Genomic DNA, 23,028 nt, shown 5'->3' on the forward strand with positions numbered 1-23,028 from the left:
CAGCACAATCTATCATTCAACAGCAGGACAAGCACCTTCTCAAATGCCACAGTCCGGAGACTTTTTATTTATATAGATGAATATATATATAGATATATAAGAATATATATAGATTCATCTATATAAAAAAAAAAAATATATATATATATCAAACAAATCAAGAAACATAAATATGGAATACAACCAATATATACATATGTATGTATATATATATATAAATATATATACATATATGTATATATATGTGTGTATTTATATATATATATTCTGTATATATATATATACATATTTATGTTTCTTGATTTGTTTAATTATTTTTAATTAAGCTTGTGTTCTCCACCAAATGACACATGAGAACCGACTTGGGACTGAACCGGTCGTGGTTCTGGAGATCTTGTGGATCCCCGCGTAGCAGCATGAACGGCCTCTTGTGTTCACAGACGGGAGCTTCCTGGCTGTGGGGTCACATGACAACTTCATCTACATCTACAGCGTGAGCGACAGCGGCCGGCGCTACACGCGCTTTGGGAAATGTAACGTGAGTGAAACATCAAATCAGAAAAGTTTCCAATGGTTCCCTTTCCCCCTGATCCAGACCGAAGATCAGTGGGTTAGTGTATACAGTGTATATATGTATATATATACTGTATACATATGGATATATATATGTATATTAACATATATATAGAGATGTATATGAAAATATATATATATATGTATAATTATATACATGTATATATATATAAATGCACAAAATACTCACCAAAGTTGTATTAATCCGCCAACAATCGAATAAAGAATTAAAACCACTGATGCCCAAAAGAAAGTTAGCAATAAAAACACAACTTTTATTTCCTAATCATTTGAATTGTGTTTTGTTTTTAATGCAAATAACCTTTAGATGACTGATAGCGTAACGGAGAACATCTGACATCAGGGATGAGCTGCTGAGCCAGACTGACCCGTGTCAGCTGATCATGACGAGTCATCTCTAAAAGTTAGACGTGCTTATTCTTTTTTCCTGCTGATTTAAAACACAGAAACCATCCCAACGAGTCCGTTTTGAGGTCCGTTGAACCGCTTCTCTTGACAGCAACTTGGAATTCATCAACAACAACAAAAAGTTTTGCTTTTCAAAAGTAGCTGAAGACAACCTTTAACTTGAAACTGCCAGGTTTGAGAGCTGGACTTTTTTTTAATAGTTTTTTGTTCTGACGATCAGACACAAAGGATGACGTTTATTTAAGCATCGCAGCTTACTCTCTGCTCCTCTGCCCCACAGGGCCACTCCAGCTTCATCACTCACCTGGACTGGGCCAAGGACGGGAACTACGTGATGTCCAACTCAGGAGACTATGAGATCCTCTACTGTGAGTGTCACTGAGTAGAGCCCACCGCGCCTGATCCACTGTGCTGACTGTGTGTGTGTGTGTGTGTGTGTGTGTGTGTGTGTGTGTGTGTGTGTGTGTGTGTGTGTGTGTGTGTGTGTGTGTGTGTGTGTGTGTGTGTGTGTGTGTGTGTGTGTGTGTCCTCACAGGGGACATCGTGGCGGGCTGCAAACTGTTGAGGAATCGCTTTGAGAGCAAAGACCGGGAGTGGGCGTCGTACACCTGTGTGCTGGGCTTCCACGTCATGGGTGAGACTCTCACCTGCCCTGCGCTCGTGTGCATGAACCACGCGGTGTGATGTCATGGCGTCAGACCCCCGTTGTGCTGTTGCAGGTGTGTGGCTGGAGGGCTCCGACGGCACGGACATCAACGCCCTGTGTCGCTCCCACAGCGAGAGGCTGGTGGCCGTGGCCGACGACTTCTGTAAAGTGCACCTCTTCCAGTACCCCTGTCCCAAGCCCAAGGTAACGCACCCCAGAGGTCACCCCAGAGGTCACCCCAGAGGTCACTGCAGAGGTCACCGCAGAGGTCACCCCTGAGGTCACTGCAGAGGTCACCGCAGAGGTCACCGCAGAGGTCACCCCAGAGGTCACCCCAGAGGTCACCGCAGAGGTCACTGCAGAGGTCACTGCAGAGGTCACCCCAGAGGTCACCGCAGAGGTCACCGCAGAGGTCACCCCTGAGGTCACTGCAGAGGTCACCGCAGAGGTCACCCCAGAGGTCACTGCAGAGGTCACCGCAGAGGTCACCCCAGAGGTCACCGCAGAGGTCACCGCAGAGGTCACCCCAGAGGTCACTGCAGAGGTCACCGCAGAGGTCACCCCAGAGGTCACCGCAGAGGTCACCCCTGAGGTCACTGCAGAGGCCACTCATTTGAATCACTGTATTTTGGGATCTGCCTTTTCTATTTGTTTTATAGCCGTATTCCTGATCAGTTTCTCAGGTGCTCCAGATTCACTTATTCAGACTTTTTCCTGAGTGTTACATAGAAATCAAAACATATGTCGATGTTTTACTGAAAGGTCCCAACCTTCTGAAGACGTGTTCGAGGCCTTTCAGTGAACTGTGGTAGCTCTGACATGTCTGCATCCTGAGCTCACAGTCGTGATCAGGTCTAGAGTAACGCTACGTTCTGTAATGCTCTTTTATTTTGTTCACTGGCTCTGTGGTACTAACTAGCTTCATGAGCTAACTGTGCTAACACGACGACGACGCTAACACCAGAGCCATGTAGCTACGGTACAGCTAGCTGGCTAACCTTAGCTTAGCTTAGAGTTACTCTTGACTGGTAGAAAGCAATTAGTTACTAGTTGACTTTGTTATAATATTTATTGTTGACAGAACAACAAGTGTGTCATAATACATGAGTTAGCTTAATGGCTCATGTTAGCTGGTGAACTAGCATAACCAAAGAGATATATTTGGCTCGCAACCTCAGGTTAGCTTGCTAGCTGGAACGTAGCTCCGCTGAATGCATCTCCCGCCGGTTCACCAAATAGAGTTAGCGGCTGAAGTTATTTGTACTCACAGCCGATCACCAGGAGGAGGAGAAGGTCTTTAGATCGCCTTACAACCCAAAGTGAGAGGAGTTCCCTCTGCGCCACTTTGGTGGAAATGTGACAAAATGTGAAGCGAAACGGAGCAAAACACAAAGACGTGTCGCATGAAGCTTTGAGTTCGTTTCACTCCTGTCTGTCTCAGAAGGAGTTCACTCAGTCACAAGGAGACGTGGTCACACAGCCGGGCTCCTCACAGCCGTGCGGCGCTGCTCGGTGCAGTCGGTGAGAGTCACAGGAGACACATGAGGTGGAGTTGGGAGCTTTAGATTCAACAGGAACCGTCTCATCTTCATCTGAGACGCCTTCAGACTTTCATTCTTCTGAACTTCCTTCATTTTATTGTTATTTTCGTAGAGAAAATGATTTATTCTGCCTGCGTCCTCTCCAGTGTGCTCATAAAGAGAGTGGCCTCCTCTTCCTCCTCCTCATCCTCCTCCTCTTCTTCTTCCTCCTCCTCCAGGCGCCGAGCCACAAGTACGAGGGCCACGGCAGCCACGTCACCAACGTCTGCTTCACCCACAGCGACTCCCACCTCCTCTCCATGGGCGGGAAGGACACCTGCATCCTCCAGTGGAGGGTGATCGCCCCCCCCACCCGCTCCCCGGAGCCCGCCGCCAGCTAGGAGGGACACGCTGTTGTTACGGGAGACGGGGTGGGGGCGGAGCCACTGCTGCGTCACGCAGAGCGTGTCGAGGATCCTCTCTCAGTTCTACTCCATGACGATGTGGAAGTGGACCGAGAGGTTCTTCCATCGTTCTGTTGGATATGTGGTCTTCTGTGACTCGACCTCGATGGTGACAACAATACTTCAAACATACCAAAGTGCATTGCGGCGTGCACCCTCGGGTGCCTTTTTTAAAGATGTGTACATAATGTTTTCACACATTTAAAAACTATATTTGAAGCTGTTTTCCAGGACCGACATGTCCCATGAAATGAATCCTCAGCATCTTCTCTGACTAGTTACAAGTTACAAGTCTTTTATTGTCAGATGCACAGAATGACACAGGGTCAGACTGGGCACTGAAATTCTTCAGACAAGTCTCTCACAGTAGATCAGTGCACTTGAAAAAGGATTATTACTTGTATATATTTAAGAGAACATTTGGGAACACTGTGATGTTGTATATCATCTGCCACGCTCTCAATAAATAACTGAAGACTTCAAGTGTGTTGTGCGTGAAGTGCCACTAGAGGGCAGTGTGGCCTCAGGAACGGTGTGCCGAGGAAACGCGTGAGCCCAAACCCTGAAACCCAGAAGGATGAAGTCAGTCAATGAAACGATAAACATGTCTGTAAATGTCTTTTCAAGGAGAAGACAACGGAGTGGGTCAGACCTCAGGGTGTAAGGGGTTACAGTATTATAAGTCAAATGAAGTAGTCCTAATGCAGAGTGGCCACTTTAAGTTCAATATATATTATACAGCTGCATGTGGTGTTACTGATCTGAACATGAAGGCTTCATTTCAAGAGCTGGTTGAGGTGAGGCGGATTTCTCTTTTGAGATTAATTCATTGAAATGCACTTAAGGTTGTTCAGGTTTAGCATCTCAGAAGATCCTAAAACTGTTGCTCAAATTAAATGTGTTAGAAGCTTTAGATGAATTAAAACGGTAACGGAAATCATTTAAGAATTTATTTGGGATTATTAAAAAAACGGTTATGTGTCGGTACTATTTACATAATTAGTATCTAATGTGTATATATGTATACATGTATATCAATATATATTTATGTAAACATATATTTGTATATATATACACATACACATATTTATTTATATAAATACATTTATTTATTTAGCATATATAAATATTTATTTATATATATAAATATATATTTATTTACATATACATATATATATGTATACATAAATAAATATATACACTACCGTTCAAAAGTTTGGGGTCACCCAGACAATTTCGTGTCTTCCATGAAAACTCACTTTTATTTATCAAATGAATTGAACATTTCATAGAACATATAGTCAAGACATTGACAAGGTTAGAAATAATGATTAATATTTGAAGTATTAATTTTGTTCTTCAAGCTCAAAGGAAGGCCAGTTGGTTAGCTTATATCACCAGCATAACTGTTTTCAGCTGTGCTAACATAATTGCACAAGGGTTTTCTAATCAGACATTAGTCTTCTAAGGCGATGATCAAACACAATGTACCATTAGAACACTGGAGTGATCGTTGATGGAAATGGGCCTCTATACACCTCTGGAGATATTTCATTAGAAACCAGACACTTCCACCTTGAATATAAATGTACCAAATTAACAATGTATAGAGTGTATTTTTGATTAATTTAATGTTATCTTCATTGAAAAAACAGTGCTTTTCTTTGAAAAATAAAGACATTTCTAAGTGACCCCAAACTTTTGAACGGTAGTGTACATATATACAGGCACGTGCACAGACATTTTGGGGGGCAGGTGCTCAAACCAAAAAAAAGGGCACCCAATGCCAAAAAAAAATTCTGACAGAGTTGAAGCATAAGCAGCAATAAACTGATGAAGCAATACATCCTCAACCTGCGTTTCCTCTGGGCAGCATCAGACCGCTAGCGTACATTTTCTTTATGAATAAAGATGAATTATTATATAGCAACAGTACAAGCGTTCTGATTGGCTAATGGGTCGTCATGCCAGCCACGTATTGCCCTCCTCTCTGGTCTGATACGGATCAGTATCTGACCTCATTTTCAAAATGAGCGATATTGATAGACATCCACAGCCAAGAGCAATGGTCCTCAAACTAAGGCCCACGGGCCGGATACGGCCCGCCTCCACATTTGGCCCGGACCTCTGAACAATACAAGAGAGGCCTTATGATTAGTTTTTCAGTCTGGCCACGCAAATCCTAGACTAGCCCGTTAAATAGAACGGAATAAGAATTCTCTCTCTCTCTCTCTCCTCTCCCTCTTTCTCTCTTCTCTCTCTCTTCTCTCTCTCTCTATTCTCTAAACATAACTAACGTCAGTAAACAGCTGGACAAGGCTTTGAAATCACGGATTTCGTGAGTTTTTGTTTGTTTATTTGTTTAGGAAACGTCGGACCAGTTGTGACGTCATGTTGTGGTTGATTTATCACAAAACAACGTCAGGGGACAAACACCGTCATGACCTGTTGGTCTGATGCTGCGGGTCAGAGGAGAAGGAGGTGCACCCGTTTGGTGGCGCGAGGAGACCTGCGCGGAGGAGGAAGTGGAGGAGGAGGAGGAGGAGGAGGAGGAGGGGGCGCGGCGGGGAGGGGGGGGGGGGCTCGTGAGCGCCGCGGAGCATGTCGGGGCGAAATTCTCAAATAAATGCCCCGTCGGATATTAAAACACATTTGGGGGGACTTGATGACCGAGAGAGTAACTTTTATTCTTAAATCCTGATGAATGAAAAAAGTGGGCTCCAACAAAAAGGGCACTTTTCTCATCCAGGGCAAAGGAGCTGGTGCTTGAGCACCACTAGGGCTCTACCTGTGCACGTGCCTGCATATATATATATTAGGGCTGTCAATCGATTAAAAAAAATTAACTAATTAATCGCACACTTTGAAATTGCGATTAATTAATCGCGATTAATCGCGATTAATCGCAATTAAAAGTTAAAAGTTAAAAGTTCATTCTTTTTAAAGACCAAACTTCACACAGAGCTGTGTTTCAAAGAGGCTCCTACCTATAAAGTGCCAGCGAGGTATTTAATATCGTGGATGATAAATTGTTTCTTCAGTGAAACATCAGATTCGTAAAAAATATATATATATATTGAGACCCCATTGGTCCTGTCATCTTTAACATTGAACACAGCAGAACCAGTGGCCTTGGTAACTGACTGACATTCACATATGTCACGTTAACCCTCTGGAGGCTGGGCTCATTTTATACATTAAAAAAAAAAAAAAAATTTCACCGTTTAACCCTTGTGTTGCCTTCGGGTCATTTTGACCCGAATCAATATTACACCCTCCTGCCGCCTTCGGGTTAATTTGACCCCATTCAATGTTTAATGTCGGTGTTCTTTCGGTAGTCAACAAACAAACATAAAGTGCCTCACACTTAAACTTGGAAAACAATATTAATTCTAATAATTTTCTGGAGGTTTTAATTGCTGGCGTCAAATTGAACCCAAAGGGTAAAATATGTTAGTAAATATAAAGGTAACAGGAGGGTGAAACATTGAATCGGGTCAAAATGACCCAAAGGCGGGGGGAGGGTGTAATATTTAATCGGGTCAAAATGACCCGAAGGCAACACAAGGGTTAAAAGTGTTTCCCTTCTTTTTAAAGACAAAACTTCCCACAGAGCTGTGTTTTCAAAGAGGCTCCTACATACAAAGTGCCAGCGAGGTATTTAATATCGTGGATGATAAAAAAAATTCTTCAGTGAAACATCAGATTAGTAAAAAAAAAAAGTATATTGAGACCCCATTGGTCCTGTCATCTTTAACACTGAACAGCAGCAGAACCAGTGGCCTTGGTAACTGACTGACATTCAAAGATGTCACGTTAACCCTCTGGAGGCTGGGGGCATTTTATACATTTTACAAAATAAATTAAATTCACCGTTTAAAGTCTTTTGCATGTGACACACCCCCACGTGTTATACATCAAACATTCCAGAACAATCTCAGCTCTGAAATGAGGCTCATTGTCCTCGCGCCGTGTCCTCTGGTTCTCTGACTGACAGGCTGCTAAATGAGCCCTACCTGTGAGGTGGGAGGTCCTTTGTGATTTACTGAGTGTTCATTGGTTTTTTTTCCCCCCGAAATGTTGACAGACAAACGGATTGACCAATCACGTTGAAGGTTTCGTGTGTCGCGTTCTTTCCGCGCCGCGTCACCCGACACGTCGCCCTCCGTTCCTCTGTGTATCAGAGGGGGAGACGGGAGGAAGGAGGAGCAGGAGGAAACCCGACTGATTCATCCACGAGTTAAACTGATTTCTGCTCCTTATTTTCGCGGAGAAATGATTGTTTTAAAAACGGAAACAGTGTCAAACCGTACTGCCAAGGTTTAAAAAAAAAAAAAAAAAAAAAAAAAAAAAAAAAAGTGCGTTAATTGCGTTAAAATATTTTAGTGCGTTAACGCGGGCAAATTAATCGCATAGATTAACGCGTTAACGCTGACAGCCCTAATATATATATATATATATATGTAACTAAAAACGTTAACTTACTGCAATACGATCAAAACTTGACTAAAAAGTCACAATTATGTCTCATCTGTTCCCTATACTGACTTATTACCATGTGGTAATAATATTATTTTCAATTTAAAAACTCATAATTTGATTTCCCAACCGAGAAGTAAATATCAGTATTTGACTTCCAGCTCATTTGCACAAACATGCAGTGACCATGTACACCCTGTCATGGTGGAATTGGTCATACAACTGAATTATTTAAAGCATGTGACATAACTCCCATGATCATACAGATCCACTCTTCTCTTGATGCTTTCAGGATTTCATTCTGCAGGAGGCATATTTGCTGCGCGCGTGCCCGTGCGCGCGTGCATTCCCAACTTTGTGCTCTGACTGGAGAACAACTTTACGTTCGTTACTTTCTGTCAACATGTGTATTTATATATATGTGGAGACTATAAACAACAAATGATCATCATATAAAGAACCCTGAACACAAAGTGCCTGATTCGTTCCGCACATTAAGTCACGAGTGTGAGTTTATTTATCAAATTATAAACAAGTTGTTTATGAAACAGTGAAAAAGTTAATTGCGACATTCCGGAGATTGTCGACATTATCCGAAGATGACGATTTGCGCACGAGCGACGGGGGCCAGTGAGTGTGTGTGTGTGTGTGTGTGTTGAACTGAGCGGAGGTGAAGAAGAGGAGGATGAAGCTGGGAGCGGAGGATGGGAGGAAGAGTGGAGTAAGAGACAGGCTAGCTGTGTGTGAATGAGTGAGGAAGAGGAGAGGAAGGTCGTCGGAGGGACCGACAACAAAGACTTCAATATTTTGGGGATAACCTCCGGAACATTCCGAACGGAAACTTTCAACTTTTTACCCGCCACATCTCGGCTTGTTGTGTCCGGGAGCCGGCTTTGTTTCACGGCGGGGGTGTCTACGATAAATGAAGGAATAACATAGATCCCCCATCGACCTCTTTCTACCCGAGCGGGGGAATACCCTGGGACTGCTTTTGATAAAGGTTACAAGAGAATGGCGGCCAACATGTACCGAGTGGGAGGTGAGGAATAAGACCCCCCCCACAACGTGATTGTTCGTTTCGACAGCAAGGTGGCTAGCTAGCCGCTAGCTGTCTGAGCGGTTAGCCGCTAACTAGCGCGAGCTCCGGTCTGGTGGCTGTACGCGCTCCTCGCGCTCCTCGCGCGCTCCTCTCGCGCATGGAACAACGTCAAATATATTCAAAACCTCCAACAATGTAATGTGGCTTAGCTAATGAGTCAATGTAAATAACTCCGAGTGTTTCTTAGTGTATACACAGTTCTGTTGAGCCGTATCCGTACAAAACACCGAGCGGTGCTCATTTTAAACAAAATATCAACTTTTTTAAAAAACAGATCGGCGGTGATATCCCGACTGGTATCGACCGAAAATACGTTACCCACTGTGGGCGGCTGCCAAGTAGCATGAACCGGCTGTGGAAGTTGGTGTTTTAATTTGAAATATATGCACCATGTGTGAGGCTAGAGTTCGCCGAATTGTATTTGGGGCTCTAAGTAGGCGAAGCAGTCGTGTTTTGGATCACATTTTGACGTTGAAGCATTAAAAATACGACTACGTCCTGGAAGTGAACTCGATGCTAGTTAGCATTAGCTGCTAAGTTAAAGCTAGCCGTTGAGAGGTCAGCGTCCACCCGACTCCACCGGCAGTTAGCTGCAGCTGGTCGGCGAGCTCTGTCCTCGGGGCGGGTTGGTGTTGATGCCTCCGCCATATCGCTTCATATGCAACGGGGAGCGCGAGCTAACTGTTAATGCTACATTCAGTTAGCTTAGCGCTACGTACTGTACGAGGTTGTGTTCGCCGGTGAGCTTCAGACGTCAAGTGACACGCTTATGAAGAGTAACTACTTATTATACCATTAACCGGCAGTTACGATGAAACACCGGCAGGAGAAACGCGTACCTAGGTCGCTAGCTAACACCAAGTTGCCGCCGGTGAAGCGATGTATGTGCCGGTGTTACGGTTTAACTGGCGACCCTGTTAACTGGCGACTTGTGGTTACGACGGCCGTTCGAAGAATCTGATAGAGAACACGGATAGCTGTCCTCGTGAATGCCGCTTGTTTTAATTTCGTAATACAGTGTCAAACCCTATATCTAATGATATATACCATACAAATTAAACAATGCGGCATTCACGAGGGTATAGCTACATGTTTTCTTATTTTCAACAGCTGTCTGTAACTACGACAACAACGGACGCGATCGGTTCAAAGTCGCCAGTTAACACGGTCGCTTCTTAACCCGTAACACCGGGGAGACTTTCATTATGTACCGCTACTTTGAACCTTTAGCGTCTCGTCACAATTAAATTGGGCTACAAACGTTATCAACGTCGCTTTCCCCACCATTCCGTGAAATGCCAACGTGTTTATATGATACAGCGAACATGTTGTGGGCTGCTCGTTTGCTCATAGCGGGTTTATAAATGTCACAACGTGTGGAAACCCAACGCCGGTCGCTTCCCGCCTCAGTTGGGTCGACCCGTCTCCACGGACATGTGTACCTGTACTCGGCTCTGTGTTGTCGCCTTGTGACTCCACTGCTCTTTACTACCATGTATGATCTAAAATCATTAATAGCCATGTTAGGACTTTGTGTAGCTTTTGTGTGTGTCTGTTTTTGTGTCTGTTGAATTGACAGTGACAGTCTCGTCCTGTTTAAGGTCGGTAAGGTCACACAAGTGTCTGTGGGCTATTTAGGCCATGCTGATTTCACACCGCTCTGAATAATGCGGTGCTTAATGATAGCTCTGGTGTTGGTTTCACTTTGTATACAGTGGCGGCTGGTGACATTTTTTTTGGGGGGGGCGCAGTTGGGCGGCGCGGTTTAAATAGCACTCCACAATGAGAAGAAAAGAGGTTTTGAGTAGAATATTGTAACAAAGCTTTATTTCAAGAACACAGTGCTCAACACTGTCCACAACAACGAAACAAACGAAACATTGGATTCAGAAAGAGATGCATCACATTGTACATTGGCCCCACTACTTGTAAAGAAATTTAGCCCGCCTCTCTTTCAAGTTGGCAAACTTCTCAATGACTCTCTGATTAAAGTCAATCATGTTTGTGATCAGCCTTTTTTCCATTGAGAGCATAGCTAAGGCATTCAGTCTCTCCTGAGTCATGGTGTTCCTGAGAAAGGTTTTAACCCTTTTCAGTGTTGAAAAACACCTCTCAGCCTCAGCAGTGGTCATGGGAGTTGTGATGATGATTTTCAGCAGTGTTTTTGTCTCTGAAAATACCTCCGAAAGATTATTTTCCATGAACAACTGGAAAAGATCCACAGCACCACAACAGGATCGAAATTCCTCTGTGCCATAGATGAGGCTAAGCTCTGTCTTCAGCTTTCTTCCGTTGAGCATTGGATAGGCCTTCAATGTGGTGGCCAGAGCAACTTCAGGGAATACATTGACGTAGCATTCAAACTGGCAGCTCTGCAGTAAGGTGGCACTGATGAGGTGGTCTTTGAAGGCAAAGCGTTCCCTGGTGTGTCCAAGTATGGTGTCACAAACCTACAGATAAATATAGAGAGAGAGAGACAGACAGATAAGTTGTGGGGAAATATCTACGACAAACAGGCTTCATAATACAGACAAAAGCCAACAATCAGAGTTGACAAAAAATATGTTTTGTGTGTCTGGATGGCTCATCAACATAGACAAAAGGCCAGGAGCCACCTTGATGCTCGAGCCTGGAGCTATCACACACACACTTTTTTGACACTCACCTCTGCAGCGATCCTTCCAAGCTCATCTTCCTTCATAGCCCGGCGCTTCCTCGGCTGCTCAGAGCCACTGCGTTGCTCCACCACCATTGCATCGATTGAATCTCTGTAAATAAAAAGAATAATTTACAAATCATATTTGTCTTATTACTATAGTTGATGTAAAAGAAGAATGTTGTGACTACGCTTACAGAATAATAACAATAATGAAATTACCTGATTTTTTGTATGTTCTCTTGGAACTGCTGGATGCATGTATTTATATGGACTGAATCTATGTTTCTCTTCTGGAGCTTGGCATAGAGGATGTCCACGTGTGGCATTATCCGATGGAACAGTTGAAGGAAGAAGTTGAAATCAGGATCCTCCAGTAGCCTGATGTGGCCCCCTGCTTCTTGGCTGGTCATGTCATCAAAGCTACCTGATGCTCGAATTCTTCCAAAGCATTCAATGAGGTCATCTTTATGCTCAAACACAGTATTGACGGCACGGCTGCGAAAGTTCCACCTCACGTTGCTGGCTGTTGGCAGACGATGGGCCACTGTTTCATCAAGGACAGCGGTCCGCTTGGAAGATCTTGAAAAGAACGCAGCAAATCCACCAAGGTCGGAAAAAAAGTTTTTGACTTTGACTATGTGAGAGGTGGCCTGTTGCATTATGAGATTGAGCTGATGGGCATAGCAGTGGATATAGTGGGCATTTGGGTAGTCATCCTGGATTCTCTTTTGAACACCTGAAATGGCACCCCTCATTACACTGGCACCGTCATATGCCTGGCAGATGAGTTTACTTTTCTGCTCACCTGGGAGGATGGCAGCAAGGCGTTCTTTTAATGCCACGGCAATGCTCTCTGCTGTAGCTGACTGCAGAGGGATGAACTCAAAGAATCTTTCCTCCACATTAGCACCATTGATGTAGCGAAGCACAAGTTGGGTTTGTGTGCTAATGTCCATGGTCTCATCTGCTTGGATCGATAGAAAATCGCTGCTTTGAACTTCACTTATGATCTGTTCCTTCACAACAGACAGCATACAGTCAAGAAGCTCATTCTGGACTGTTTTGGATGTTCCCTTAAACACAGTCGCGCTCTCGAGATGCTCGTTCAGTGCACTGTCAAGTGAGGCAACAACGTCCACCAAGCCACGGAATATCCCTGGGTTATCAGAGTTCTCGCTCTCATCATGACCACGCAGGGCCAACTCAAATGCACCACAGAACTTCACACAGTCCATAATTCGTGAGAGAATGTGTCGGTTTTTCTGAACCTCTTCATTATGTTTTCGAATGCCAATTCGATAGCCTTCGTCGAGCTGCTTTGCTATACTCAGTCTACCAAACAGGTTTAGCTTCATGCTGTTATTTAGATGGCTGTGGCAAAATTCGTGCTTCTTGCACTTCTCGGTGAAGTGCTTTAGATCCCTCATCCCCGTTGTAGTCCAGAGAGTTTCAGTCCCAGGACTTTGAAACAACAGGCAGGGGAAACTAAAAAACGAATCACTCACGGAGCAACCTGCTAACCAGCTCCGGTTAGCATATAGGCTCGAGTTGAATCTCCGGGTGTACGTCCTCCCGCGGTCAGTGCTTTGCTGCTGAATTTGTAATTCCGGATGTTCGGGTCCCAACTCTTTCAGCCTCTTTTTGTCAATATCTGACCGTCGATCGAAAGGTCTTTCGCGTAGAGATACCACAGAGTTGTCAGTCACCGACGCCATGCTAACAACAAGCTTCTGCTAGCTATGTTGCTCGCGTACCTGCGTGGAGGTGGAGGTGGAGCTCCCTGGCAGGGTTGCCAGGTCTGTGAGATAAAACCAGCCCAAAAACCAGCCCAATATCAGAACTCAAAATATGCCCGTGCCAAACCATATACACTGCTTTTAAAGTCCAACAGCATTGCTATCATTGCCAAATGTATTGTAATATCTACAAAGTAACAACATATGTTTAGTATGCCAGCATTAAAAGCAGTTTTCCCTCAAGTTATTTCACCTAGGTCCTAAAATGGCCTTGTGTAATTAGATACAGTATATTATCATAAATAAAATGTGTACGTGCTGATCTGGAGTCAGTTTGGTAGGATTTGGGTATGAATAAATTATTTCATTTAAAATATGGATTTTTATTGAAAGATATTCATGTAATTTGCATGCAAAATAGGTCTACCCGAACCAACGGACAAACAATTCAACCCGCGCAACACTTCAAAAGTGGCCCGATTCCGCAGGAAAACCGCGGACCTGGCAACACTGCTCTCTGGGCTGAGGGAACATACGGGTCTCTGATCTGACGAATAATCCAATCGCGTGCGCACATTTGTGCGCCCCAAGATTCCCGGTTTCATCCGCCAATGTGAAGCCGGTCATTGCCAAAACGACTGAAATGTTGTATCGATGCCGTACACACACGTTAGACCAGCGTCCCGAAAAAGGGGAGGGGCTTCTCTCCGTGATAATGGCGATATATTATATTTTTTCACATTAACTTAAGTGGTTGTTGACAGGGGCTTACGGTCTCCCACACACATTTAGCGCGTCAACACGGTATATTTACTATTTAAATGATTTGGCACATAATGTTTTTTGACAGATTTTTTTTTCTTTTTTCTTCTTTTTTTTTCATCTCCAAATTTTAAGAGGGGCGGCGCCCTAGCGCCCCCTATGGACGAACCGCCACTGTTTGTAGACTGGGTGGTGTGGGGCCGGTGAGTGGAGCATCAGTCACAGGTAGAATGCCACGATACTGAGCTTTTATGAAATATCAGGTACCGTTCATTATCCAGACATTTCTTCTTCAATTTTATATATACATTTGTATATATGAATTGAATAATACATATATATTATCATATATATGTGTATAATTGTATATATGTGTATACTTGTATGTACATGTGTATATATTTATGTTCATATATATATGTGTGTGTGTGTATATATATATATGTGTATATGGTTGTGCATGAGACCTGCGAGGATGGACCCATGCAAAGCATGTCAACGGGCCTCCTGAGGGAGCTTTGCATGAGACAGCCATCGTTGTGCAGATCTGCTGCATCTCCTGAGCAAAGAGTAACCTCTTTGCCAGCCTGCTGGATCTTGTGGTATGGCGTATAACATTTTACAGTGTAATGCTCAGTCTAGCCTCTCACATATTACAGTTAGCCACAAGCTTGTGATTATGTAATGACGTAGAAATGTATTCTGAAGTGGCCCACATGGAAACAAGGTGAAGTGGTTTCTGGAAACAAACACATTTTGTAACATAGGCGTTCACGTTGAGATATTTTAAATCCCCCCGAAAGATCTCATATTTAAGAATCAAGAGGATGTTAAATATGCACCTGTCAGCTGACAGGTGCAGGCCGTTCTGTATCGGCCAGCACATATATTACATGTAGAGATCATCGTCTTCCCCAGAGATTAGTCAAAGGGCTTCCTCCTCTTCATTCACCCTCAAGCACCCAGCATACTGCGCCACTCCAGCCGCATACGGCCACAACCAACACGGCAGCCTCTTCTCTTCTTGCATACTGACACTCGTACAACCACCAGCTCATCCCTGACGGAGCGAGGCCGAACGTCAGGTTGAGCTGAGATGTGTGTTTCTTCTTCTTCTGAAGTCCTTTGTGTTTCGCGGGTCATTGATCCGTCGGCCCTCTTGCTCATTGATGGACTAAGCTGGCCTCGGTGCTACAGGAGCGTTCTTTAATTTGTCCCACTGGTCAGGAAGTAGAGATGGAGGGCTGGAATATAAAAGAGTAACTCCCAACATTCCCCATCTTTAGAGCTAGAATCAGTCGCGTTGGACTCATGAGAGTGCAGATCCCCTGTTGGCGCTTCAGCCAGTGTTGCGTAATTCGGTGCTGTTGTTGTGTTTGTTCCCGGCTGAACAAGAAGGTGATGCTGTTTGTGGTCCGGCTCCTCATCGCTGTGTTAAGTAGAGCAAGACATCCTCTCCCCCGTCTGAGTCCTTCTCTGCTGTGATGATGCATCAGGAACCCGCTGGTATCCTCCCGAGGCTGTCGGTCCTCCTTGTGGGAGGACCAGATGGAGCCTGACGTGACGCCAAACACGGCCAGGAGGCGCGGCGGCAGCTCGAGGAGGAGTGGCTGGTCGGCTTGATCAATAGTTAAAAAGCAGACGCGATCAGTTAAAGCCGTCAGTTCATTATCAGTACATCTGAATATATATTCATAAAAATAATAACAACCCCGTTTTTTACAAAGTACATCGACCACTTTTACATTGAGAACTAATATTTACTATTAAGAATCTGAATCTTCAAAGTAGCTCAGCTAGAAACACATTTTGTTCAATTCATGTTGGAGTTAATAGTCGAATATTTCCCATTCAGATGTTGTGGACTAGAAATATAAAATACAAGCAGCTCACTATTGTCCAGTCCTCGATTATCCTGAAGGTACTGCGTTCCTGACGCTGCTGGATCAAGAGCTCACGGTCCTTCATGGACTGCTTCAGCGCACCAGATCTATACATTTAACTTTCAGAGTTTCATGTTTCTGGAGCACCCCAGAGCTTCATCCCCTCACGGTCTCAAGACCCTCACCATGATCTGGTGTCACCTGCTGGTTATGGGGTTACGGGGGGGGGGGGGGGGGTCCACACTTCTGGTCCGTGTGGCGAATGCAAGGCGGTTGTGATTGTGGCCTCAGGTCCGGCCCACTCCTTGGCTGTAGCGCCCCGAGCGGTCCAGATGTTTAGTTATCTGGGTTGCGTCTGCAATGCATGGACAACATTACTTGTTCGTCCATTTTGACGAACAATTTCATATTTACATTCACAATATGGCCTCTAGCATCCTCAGTGATGTGCTCATGTGCTCGGGGGAGCTAGTGGTCCATACACCACAAGTCAGGGCCACTGACTTGCTTTGACAGAGCGCTCGGGTCAGCAGGAAGAGGTGGACTGAGTCGGCTGGTTGGGCAGAAGTCATGTGATCAGGAAGTAATTGAGATCATCTCCAGGAGCAGTGCTCTTCCACTCTCATTGCATGGACGTGAGTTGTTCCAGATCAAATCTCCACGTACGAATGGGACGTTGGTTCCAAGTGGAAACCTGAAGGTGTCCTGATGTTGGCTGAGGCGTAGTGACCCAGGCCGCCCGCCACATGCTCTCCTCTGACCGCAGGGTCATCACAGCCTCTCCCAGGTTGATGGGGTTGTGACCTGCAGCACACACAGAACACGAGACTGTCTCACACGTGCTTTATCAGTGGAGCTGTTTACACGTCCAGCAGTCTGTCATGTCTGCACTGCTGCACAACAACACTGGTCAAATAAGAGCCAGCACCTTTAACAACCAATTAGATTTATAATCAGGAAATGTCTCATCCAAGAGGTCAACATGTTACTCACAGTTTGACCATGCTAGTAGTCAATTCACAGATTTGATTAAACATTTCAGTCATTTATTTAATGTTGTTTCCTGTTCCGCAGAATGTGAGAATTTGCTGTTGCGCTTCTTTTGATCTGATTTTAGTTTTGACTCCTCTTGGATGTGCGATGACGTTTGGTCTGGATGAGGACTCTGTTCTGTCATAACTTCTGTTAGTTTAACGGTGTCATTGTTGCCTGAAGGTTTCACCAGAGCAGGTAATCCTAGCGTAGCTGTTCTCCTTCCTGACTAATTACCTTCATGTGTAATCACGCAGGATGCTTCTGTTGCCGGGTCACTCCAGAGGCAGACAAGTGACCAGTTGAGAACCGGACGTGCAGTGAATGTTTCTTTGCCCTTCGGTCGTTGTCCGATTGGCTGATTGGTGCAATTCACACCGGTCATGTGACTCAAGTCGTAGTCAGCTGTTCTCCTGGATCACCATCCCGTAAACGTGATTGATGGACCTTATTTTAGATAGATAGATAGATAGATAGATATATACTTTATTAATCCCCAAGGGGAAATTTGTCGTGACAGTAGCAGCAACACACAAGAATAAAAACAAAACACAAAATATAAGAAACTGTGATGAAAGATATAGAAGTATACAAGTAAAATAAAAGTAAAATACAAAACAAAATATATATGTAAATATACAACACACATGCATACACAACACACAACAACACTGACAAATCAAATACAAAAAATATTAAATATAGACAGAGTGCAAAAAGCAAAGTGTGTGTATGAGTGCAGAGCAAATGAAATGTGTGTGTATGTGTGTAGTGCAAACAAATGAGATGTGTGAAGTGCAGATCAACATAATGTAAGTATTCAGTTATTGCACTATGATCTGGCAAGAGGTGATCTGTTGTAGAGCCTCATAGCCGTCTGCAGGAATGTTCTCCTGTATCTGTCCTTGTGGCAGCGTGAGGAGACGTCTGGAGAAAGTCCTCCTCTGTCCCTGTAGGAGGTGGTGGAGAGGGTGGTCCGGGTGGTCCAATATGGACAGCAGTTTCTTCACCGTCCTCCTCTCCACCACCTGTTCCAGGTGCTCCAGCTGGCAGCCGATGATGGAGCCAGCCTTCCTAACCAGTTTGTTAGACGGCTGGTGTCACCGGCTCCGATGCTGCTCCCCCAGCAGACAATGGCAAAGTGCAGCACACTGGCCACAACCGACTGGTAGAACATCTCCAGCATCTTGCTGCACACGTTGAAGGATCGAAGCTTTCTCAGGAAAAAGAGTCGACTCATCCCCTTCTTGTACACAGCGTTGATGTTGGCCTTCCAGTTCAGTCGGCTGTCGATGGAGACGCCCAGGTACTTGTACTCCTCCACCATGTCCACGCCCACTCCCAGGACACTCAGAGGTGTAGGAGCTGTCGCCTTCCTCCTGAAGTCCACCACCATCTCTCTGGTCTTGGCCACGTTCAGCCGCAGGTGGTTCTCATCGCCCACTTTACAAAGTCACTCACCACTGCCCTGTACTCCTCCTCCTGTCCATCCCTAATACACCCGACCACTGCAGAGTCATCAGAGTACTTCTGCAGATGGCATGACTCCGTGTTGTACTGGAAGTCACTGGTGTACAGGGTGAAGAGGAAGGAGACAGAACAGTTCCTGTGGGCTCAACATCACTGACCACCGCTCCAGACAGCACACGCCCATTCTGACAAACTGTGGTCTGCCTGTGAGGTAGTCAGTGATCCAGGAGATGGTGGACGCTCCACACGCCACCGCAGCTTCTCACTCAGCAGCAGTGGCTGGATGGTGTTAAATGCACTGGAGAAGTCAAAGAAAGTGACTCTCACAGAGACATCGGTTCCATCCAGGTGCGACTGAGCTCGTTGCAGCAGGTAGATGATGGCGCCGACCACTCCCACATGAGGCTGGTAAGCAAATTGCAGAGGGTCCAACGATGATTTCACCTGCGGCCGGAGGTGGGCCAAGACCAGCCTCTCCAGCACCTTCATCACATGGGAGGTGAGGCGACCGGTCGGTAGTCGTTGAGGCCAGATGGTGTTGACTTCTTTGGGACAGGGACCAGGCACGACGCCTTCCACAGCACGGGACTTCCCCAGCCTCAGGCTGAGGTTGAAGAGGCGCTGCAGGACACCAGACAGCTGGGTGGCGCAGGTCTTTAGGACCCTGGGGCTGATGCCATCAGGACCTTCAGCTCTGCGCTGGTGTAGTTTCTCCAGCTGTCTTCTCACCTGGTCAGTCGTCACAGAGAGAGGGGGGAGGGTGGAGGAGCCCATTGTTATTGAGGGCTCGGTGGATGTGCAGCTCAGCAGGGGGGACAGAGGGGGAGGGGGAGGTGTGATGTGTGGAGGAGACGGGGGAGGGGCTGTGAACTGAACCTGTTGAAACAGTTGAGCTCGTTGGCCCTCTCCAGGGAGCCCCCTGGCTGTCTCCCTCCCACCTTGAAGCCAGTTATCTGCTTCATCCCAGACCACACCTCCCTTGTGTTGTTCAGCTGGAGTTTGGCCTCCAGCTTCCTCCTGTAGGAGTCCTTGCCCTCCCTGAGCTTCACCTTTAGGTTGCGCTGGGCTCTCCTCAGCTCCTCCCTGTCTCCAGACCTGAAAGCAGCTTTCTTCATGTTAAGAAGCGCCTTCAGGTCCCTGGTGATCCAGGGCTTGTTGTTGGGGAAGCAGCACAGTCCGTGATGGGATGGTGGTGTGTTCACAGAACTTGATGTATTCCGTGATGCAGTCGGTCATCCTGTTGATGTCCTCCCCGTGCGGTCCACACAGCACATCCCAGTCCGTTGACTCGAAGCAGTCCTGTAGAGCGTCGTCAGCCTCCAGAGACCACCTCCTCACAGTCCTGGTGGTCACAGGCAGCCTCTTCACCAGAGGAACAGACCTGGTGTCAGCCGGACCAGGTCATGATCAGACCTGCCGAGGGGGGGAAGGGCAGTGGCGCTGTATGCGTCCTTAGTATTAGCATACAGCAAGTCCAGAGTTTTATTGTTCCTTGTTGGGCAGTCTATGTATTGATGGAAGGTTGGCAGAGCTTTATCCAGTGTGGTGTGGTTAAAGTCACCAGTGATAGCCATGAATGCTCCAGGCTGATGATTCAGCAGAGCAGACAGTGGAGTGGATGGTGTCCACAGCTTCCTCAGCGTCAGCTGATGGCGGCACGTACACGACAACCACAATGGCGGACGTGAACTCTCGGCAAATAGTACGGGCGCATCCCCACGGCCAACAGTTCAATGTTCGGGCTACAGAAGCGCTCCTTCACGCACACATGGTCCGGATGGCACCACCGTTCATTCACATAAACAGCGATCCCGCCCCCCTCTTTTAACCCTTAAAGTCACGTTTTCCTGGGTCAAAATGGGTCTTCGGTGCTCCCCAGAATTTTTTTGGGCTAATGGATTGACAATTAGAGATGCACAGATCAGGTTTTTTGGTGCCGATCACCGATGACTGAAATCAGTATCTGCCGATCCAATAAAACCGATCACCGATCACGGTGTCAATTGAAGCATTCTATTTATTGTGTAGCATTATTGCTATGAGGACTATGAGGAAATACATATATAAAGCACCTCAAACATAAAAGAAATTACAGATTTCTTTAAACATTTAGGACTTTTACTTTGAAAAATGTCCTAATTGATACATTAAAATAGTTTAATTGCTATTGTAGGGGATTCCAGATATGTATGGAACACATCGGCATCATTCATTTCCTGGAACTCTTGGGGAAATCTATTTACAGGACTTTTTTTAACATACAAAAGTCTGACTTATTTTTATAAACTCTTCCTTGGTCCAGTAAAAATGTTTTAATGTTAGCATAATTTAAGCTAAATCTCAAAAGATCTATAAAGATACAAAATCAGTTCATTGTTTACTTTTATATGTTCGTGTATGATTTGTCGACATCTTATTTTGAAAAACGGATGTTGTTTCACGTGGTTCTTTCCGCTAACTTTGCAAAACCGGATGTTGTCACGGAAATCCTTCCGCTAACGTGATCAAACCCTCTTAGCTCCCGATGGAATGTGTTTAGCGTGAGCATCTCTAGGGGCAGACATGTGAGAGTCGGCTGAGTCGACCCAGAGATTCAACTCGGGGGACGGGGCCACCGCTCGGTGGTGAGGATCCCCTCTGACCTCTGACCTCTCACTCTGCGGCCCTCGCCGGGCGCATCGTCTCCGTTGCGCTGCGATTGAAACGTCTCTGATAGTTTTTCTCTCAGATGTGACGTCATCTGATCGGCCGTTTTGAGAACGCCGATCAAAACCGATAATGGGAATATCGGCCGATATGGATCGGCGCCGATCAGATCGGTGCATCCCTATTGACAATAGTCCAGGTGTGTTGGTGCACGTCGGGCTGTTGAGTGACCAGCAGCTGGCCGCTCTGTCCATTCACCTCAGAGTATTGATTAGACAAGAAGACACGCTTATCAACTCGATTACTATTGCTCCAAACAGAACGAGGGTTCGGCTGTAGCCTACTTGAAACATACTATTGAGAACACATTCGCTGACGTGCACCTGATGAACACAGTTTTTTTTGGTTTTTTTCGATCGCAGACTTTTTTTGCCTTAGGCGCTCGGGATTTATCATAGGCGTTCGGGAAACGGCTTAGGCGCACGCCCAAATTTTCTCTATGCAGGAAAAACCCTGGTTTTTTTATGAACATATTTATTAAAAACATAATGAAATCAATAGGTCTGAATCTGACTTATTGGACTAGTCAATCTGAATATCCGTTGAATGAGTTGGGCTATGCGCAGTCTGTTGGGGCGGCCCGGTGGGTCAGGACCTCCTGCACATGAGCGGCTCCAGGTCGGCTTGGAAAGGCCCTGGGTGAAGGTGGCCGCTGGCTCGGGCTCCTTTAGGGACGAGGAGGGGTCACCCGGGACCGACTGTCCTCTGCGGCCTCTGGCATCAACCCGTCTTGTTTATCATGTTCATCTGATCTGTTTGTGTCGTTTACAGTGAGTCCAGGACCAATGTGACTACTGTGCTGATTGTAATCTGTGTTGCTCCGTCCTGCTCTGGCATCGGGCCGTGGTGTTTCTGATGCGGAGGCTCTTATGTTCGTGTGTGTTTACATTACGGTGTCACGGACCACGGTGGATCTGTGAGTCACATTTGTGTTTCATCTGGTCCGAGATTGAGTTTTGGCCAAAGTTAAATTGTAAGGTTATCATGATGTGTTCACATGTAATCTCCTGAAATGTAGTATTGGTGAAAAACATGAATGCATTAATTTTTTTATTGTATTAATTATGATCTGTTATCACAGTTATAAATACATCATTAAAACTATTAACACAAAAATGTGTTCTCATCCATAAAATGACAATCTGTTATTTCCCTCGTCATTGGACTTGTGTGTTTTTAGAAAGCCCCCACTAAGTAAAGTAAAAGGATATCATTGATGGGTAGTTGTGGTTGACTGACTTCAGTGTGACTTTGTGGACGCTGTCAAAGAAATGAGGAGAGCAGTTGGTCACTGGTTCAATCTGTTTCTGAACTCTCGGCTCTTCATTATTCCTTTTGTTCCCGTTCAGTTCACCACACACTGAACACACGTTTACCTATAAAAGTCTCATTTGAATACTGCTATTCACTTTTCTGGTGTCAAAGAATGTGGCGGTGTGCGTGGCGGTCACAGTCCAGTGATAACCCTGCTGGGTGACCACTCGGCCACGCGGGGGGGCAGTAGCGGTCGCTGTGCAGCAGACTCGCACCACGTGACCAGAACAGTGACTCGCACGTGTTCCTGGAGTCC

The 23,028-nt window shown here is 45.6% G+C and overlaps 3 protein-coding genes across 5 annotated transcripts in view; 2 read left to right on the forward strand and 1 right to left on the reverse strand.

The window, feature by feature from the left end:
• Positions 1 to 3,655, forward strand: part of eml3 (EMAP like 3) — a 95,130-nt gene extending 91,475 nt beyond the window's left edge. For both annotated transcript variants that reach the window (XM_056442205.1, XM_056442206.1), the window contains 5 exons: positions 441 to 538; positions 1,283 to 1,370; positions 1,538 to 1,636; positions 1,722 to 1,852; positions 3,408 to 3,655. In XM_056442205.1, coding sequence (XP_056298180.1) covers positions 441 to 538; positions 1,283 to 1,370; positions 1,538 to 1,636; positions 1,722 to 1,852; positions 3,408 to 3,569 — 578 coding nt within the window. In that variant the 3' untranslated portion in view covers positions 3,570 to 3,655. The remainder of the gene's footprint in view (positions 1 to 440; positions 539 to 1,282; positions 1,371 to 1,537; positions 1,637 to 1,721; positions 1,853 to 3,407) is intronic.
• A 5,105-nt stretch (positions 3,656 to 8,760) lies between these two features.
• The window catches only part of mta2 (metastasis associated 1 family, member 2), a 42,367-nt gene continuing 28,099 nt past the window's right edge, over positions 8,761 to 23,028 (forward strand). Inside the window, exon 1 of one of the 2 annotated variants that reach the window (XM_056442548.1) lies at positions 8,761 to 9,150. In XM_056442548.1, coding sequence (XP_056298523.1) covers positions 9,123 to 9,150 — 28 coding nt within the window. In that variant the 5' untranslated portion in view covers positions 8,761 to 9,122. The remainder of the gene's footprint in view (positions 9,151 to 23,028) is intronic. The other variant, XM_056442547.1, reaches the window with a different exon arrangement.
• Positions 11,016 to 13,337, reverse strand: LOC130211659 (zinc finger MYM-type protein 1-like). Its single transcript, XM_056442550.1, has 3 exons — positions 12,089 to 13,337; positions 11,876 to 11,978; positions 11,016 to 11,660 (listed from the first exon to the last, which is right to left on the reverse strand). Exons 1-3 carry the CDS (start codon positions 13,294 to 13,296, stop codon positions 11,133 to 11,135), a joined length of 1,839 nt encoding a protein of 612 aa, XP_056298525.1. The 5' UTR covers positions 13,297 to 13,337; the 3' UTR covers positions 11,016 to 11,132.

The sequence above is a fragment of the Pseudoliparis swirei genome, chromosome 21, assembly GCF_029220125.1.
Source record: "Pseudoliparis swirei isolate HS2019 ecotype Mariana Trench chromosome 21, NWPU_hadal_v1, whole genome shotgun sequence".
NCBI classification, from domain to species: Eukaryota; Metazoa; Chordata; class Actinopteri; order Perciformes; family Liparidae; genus Pseudoliparis; species Pseudoliparis swirei.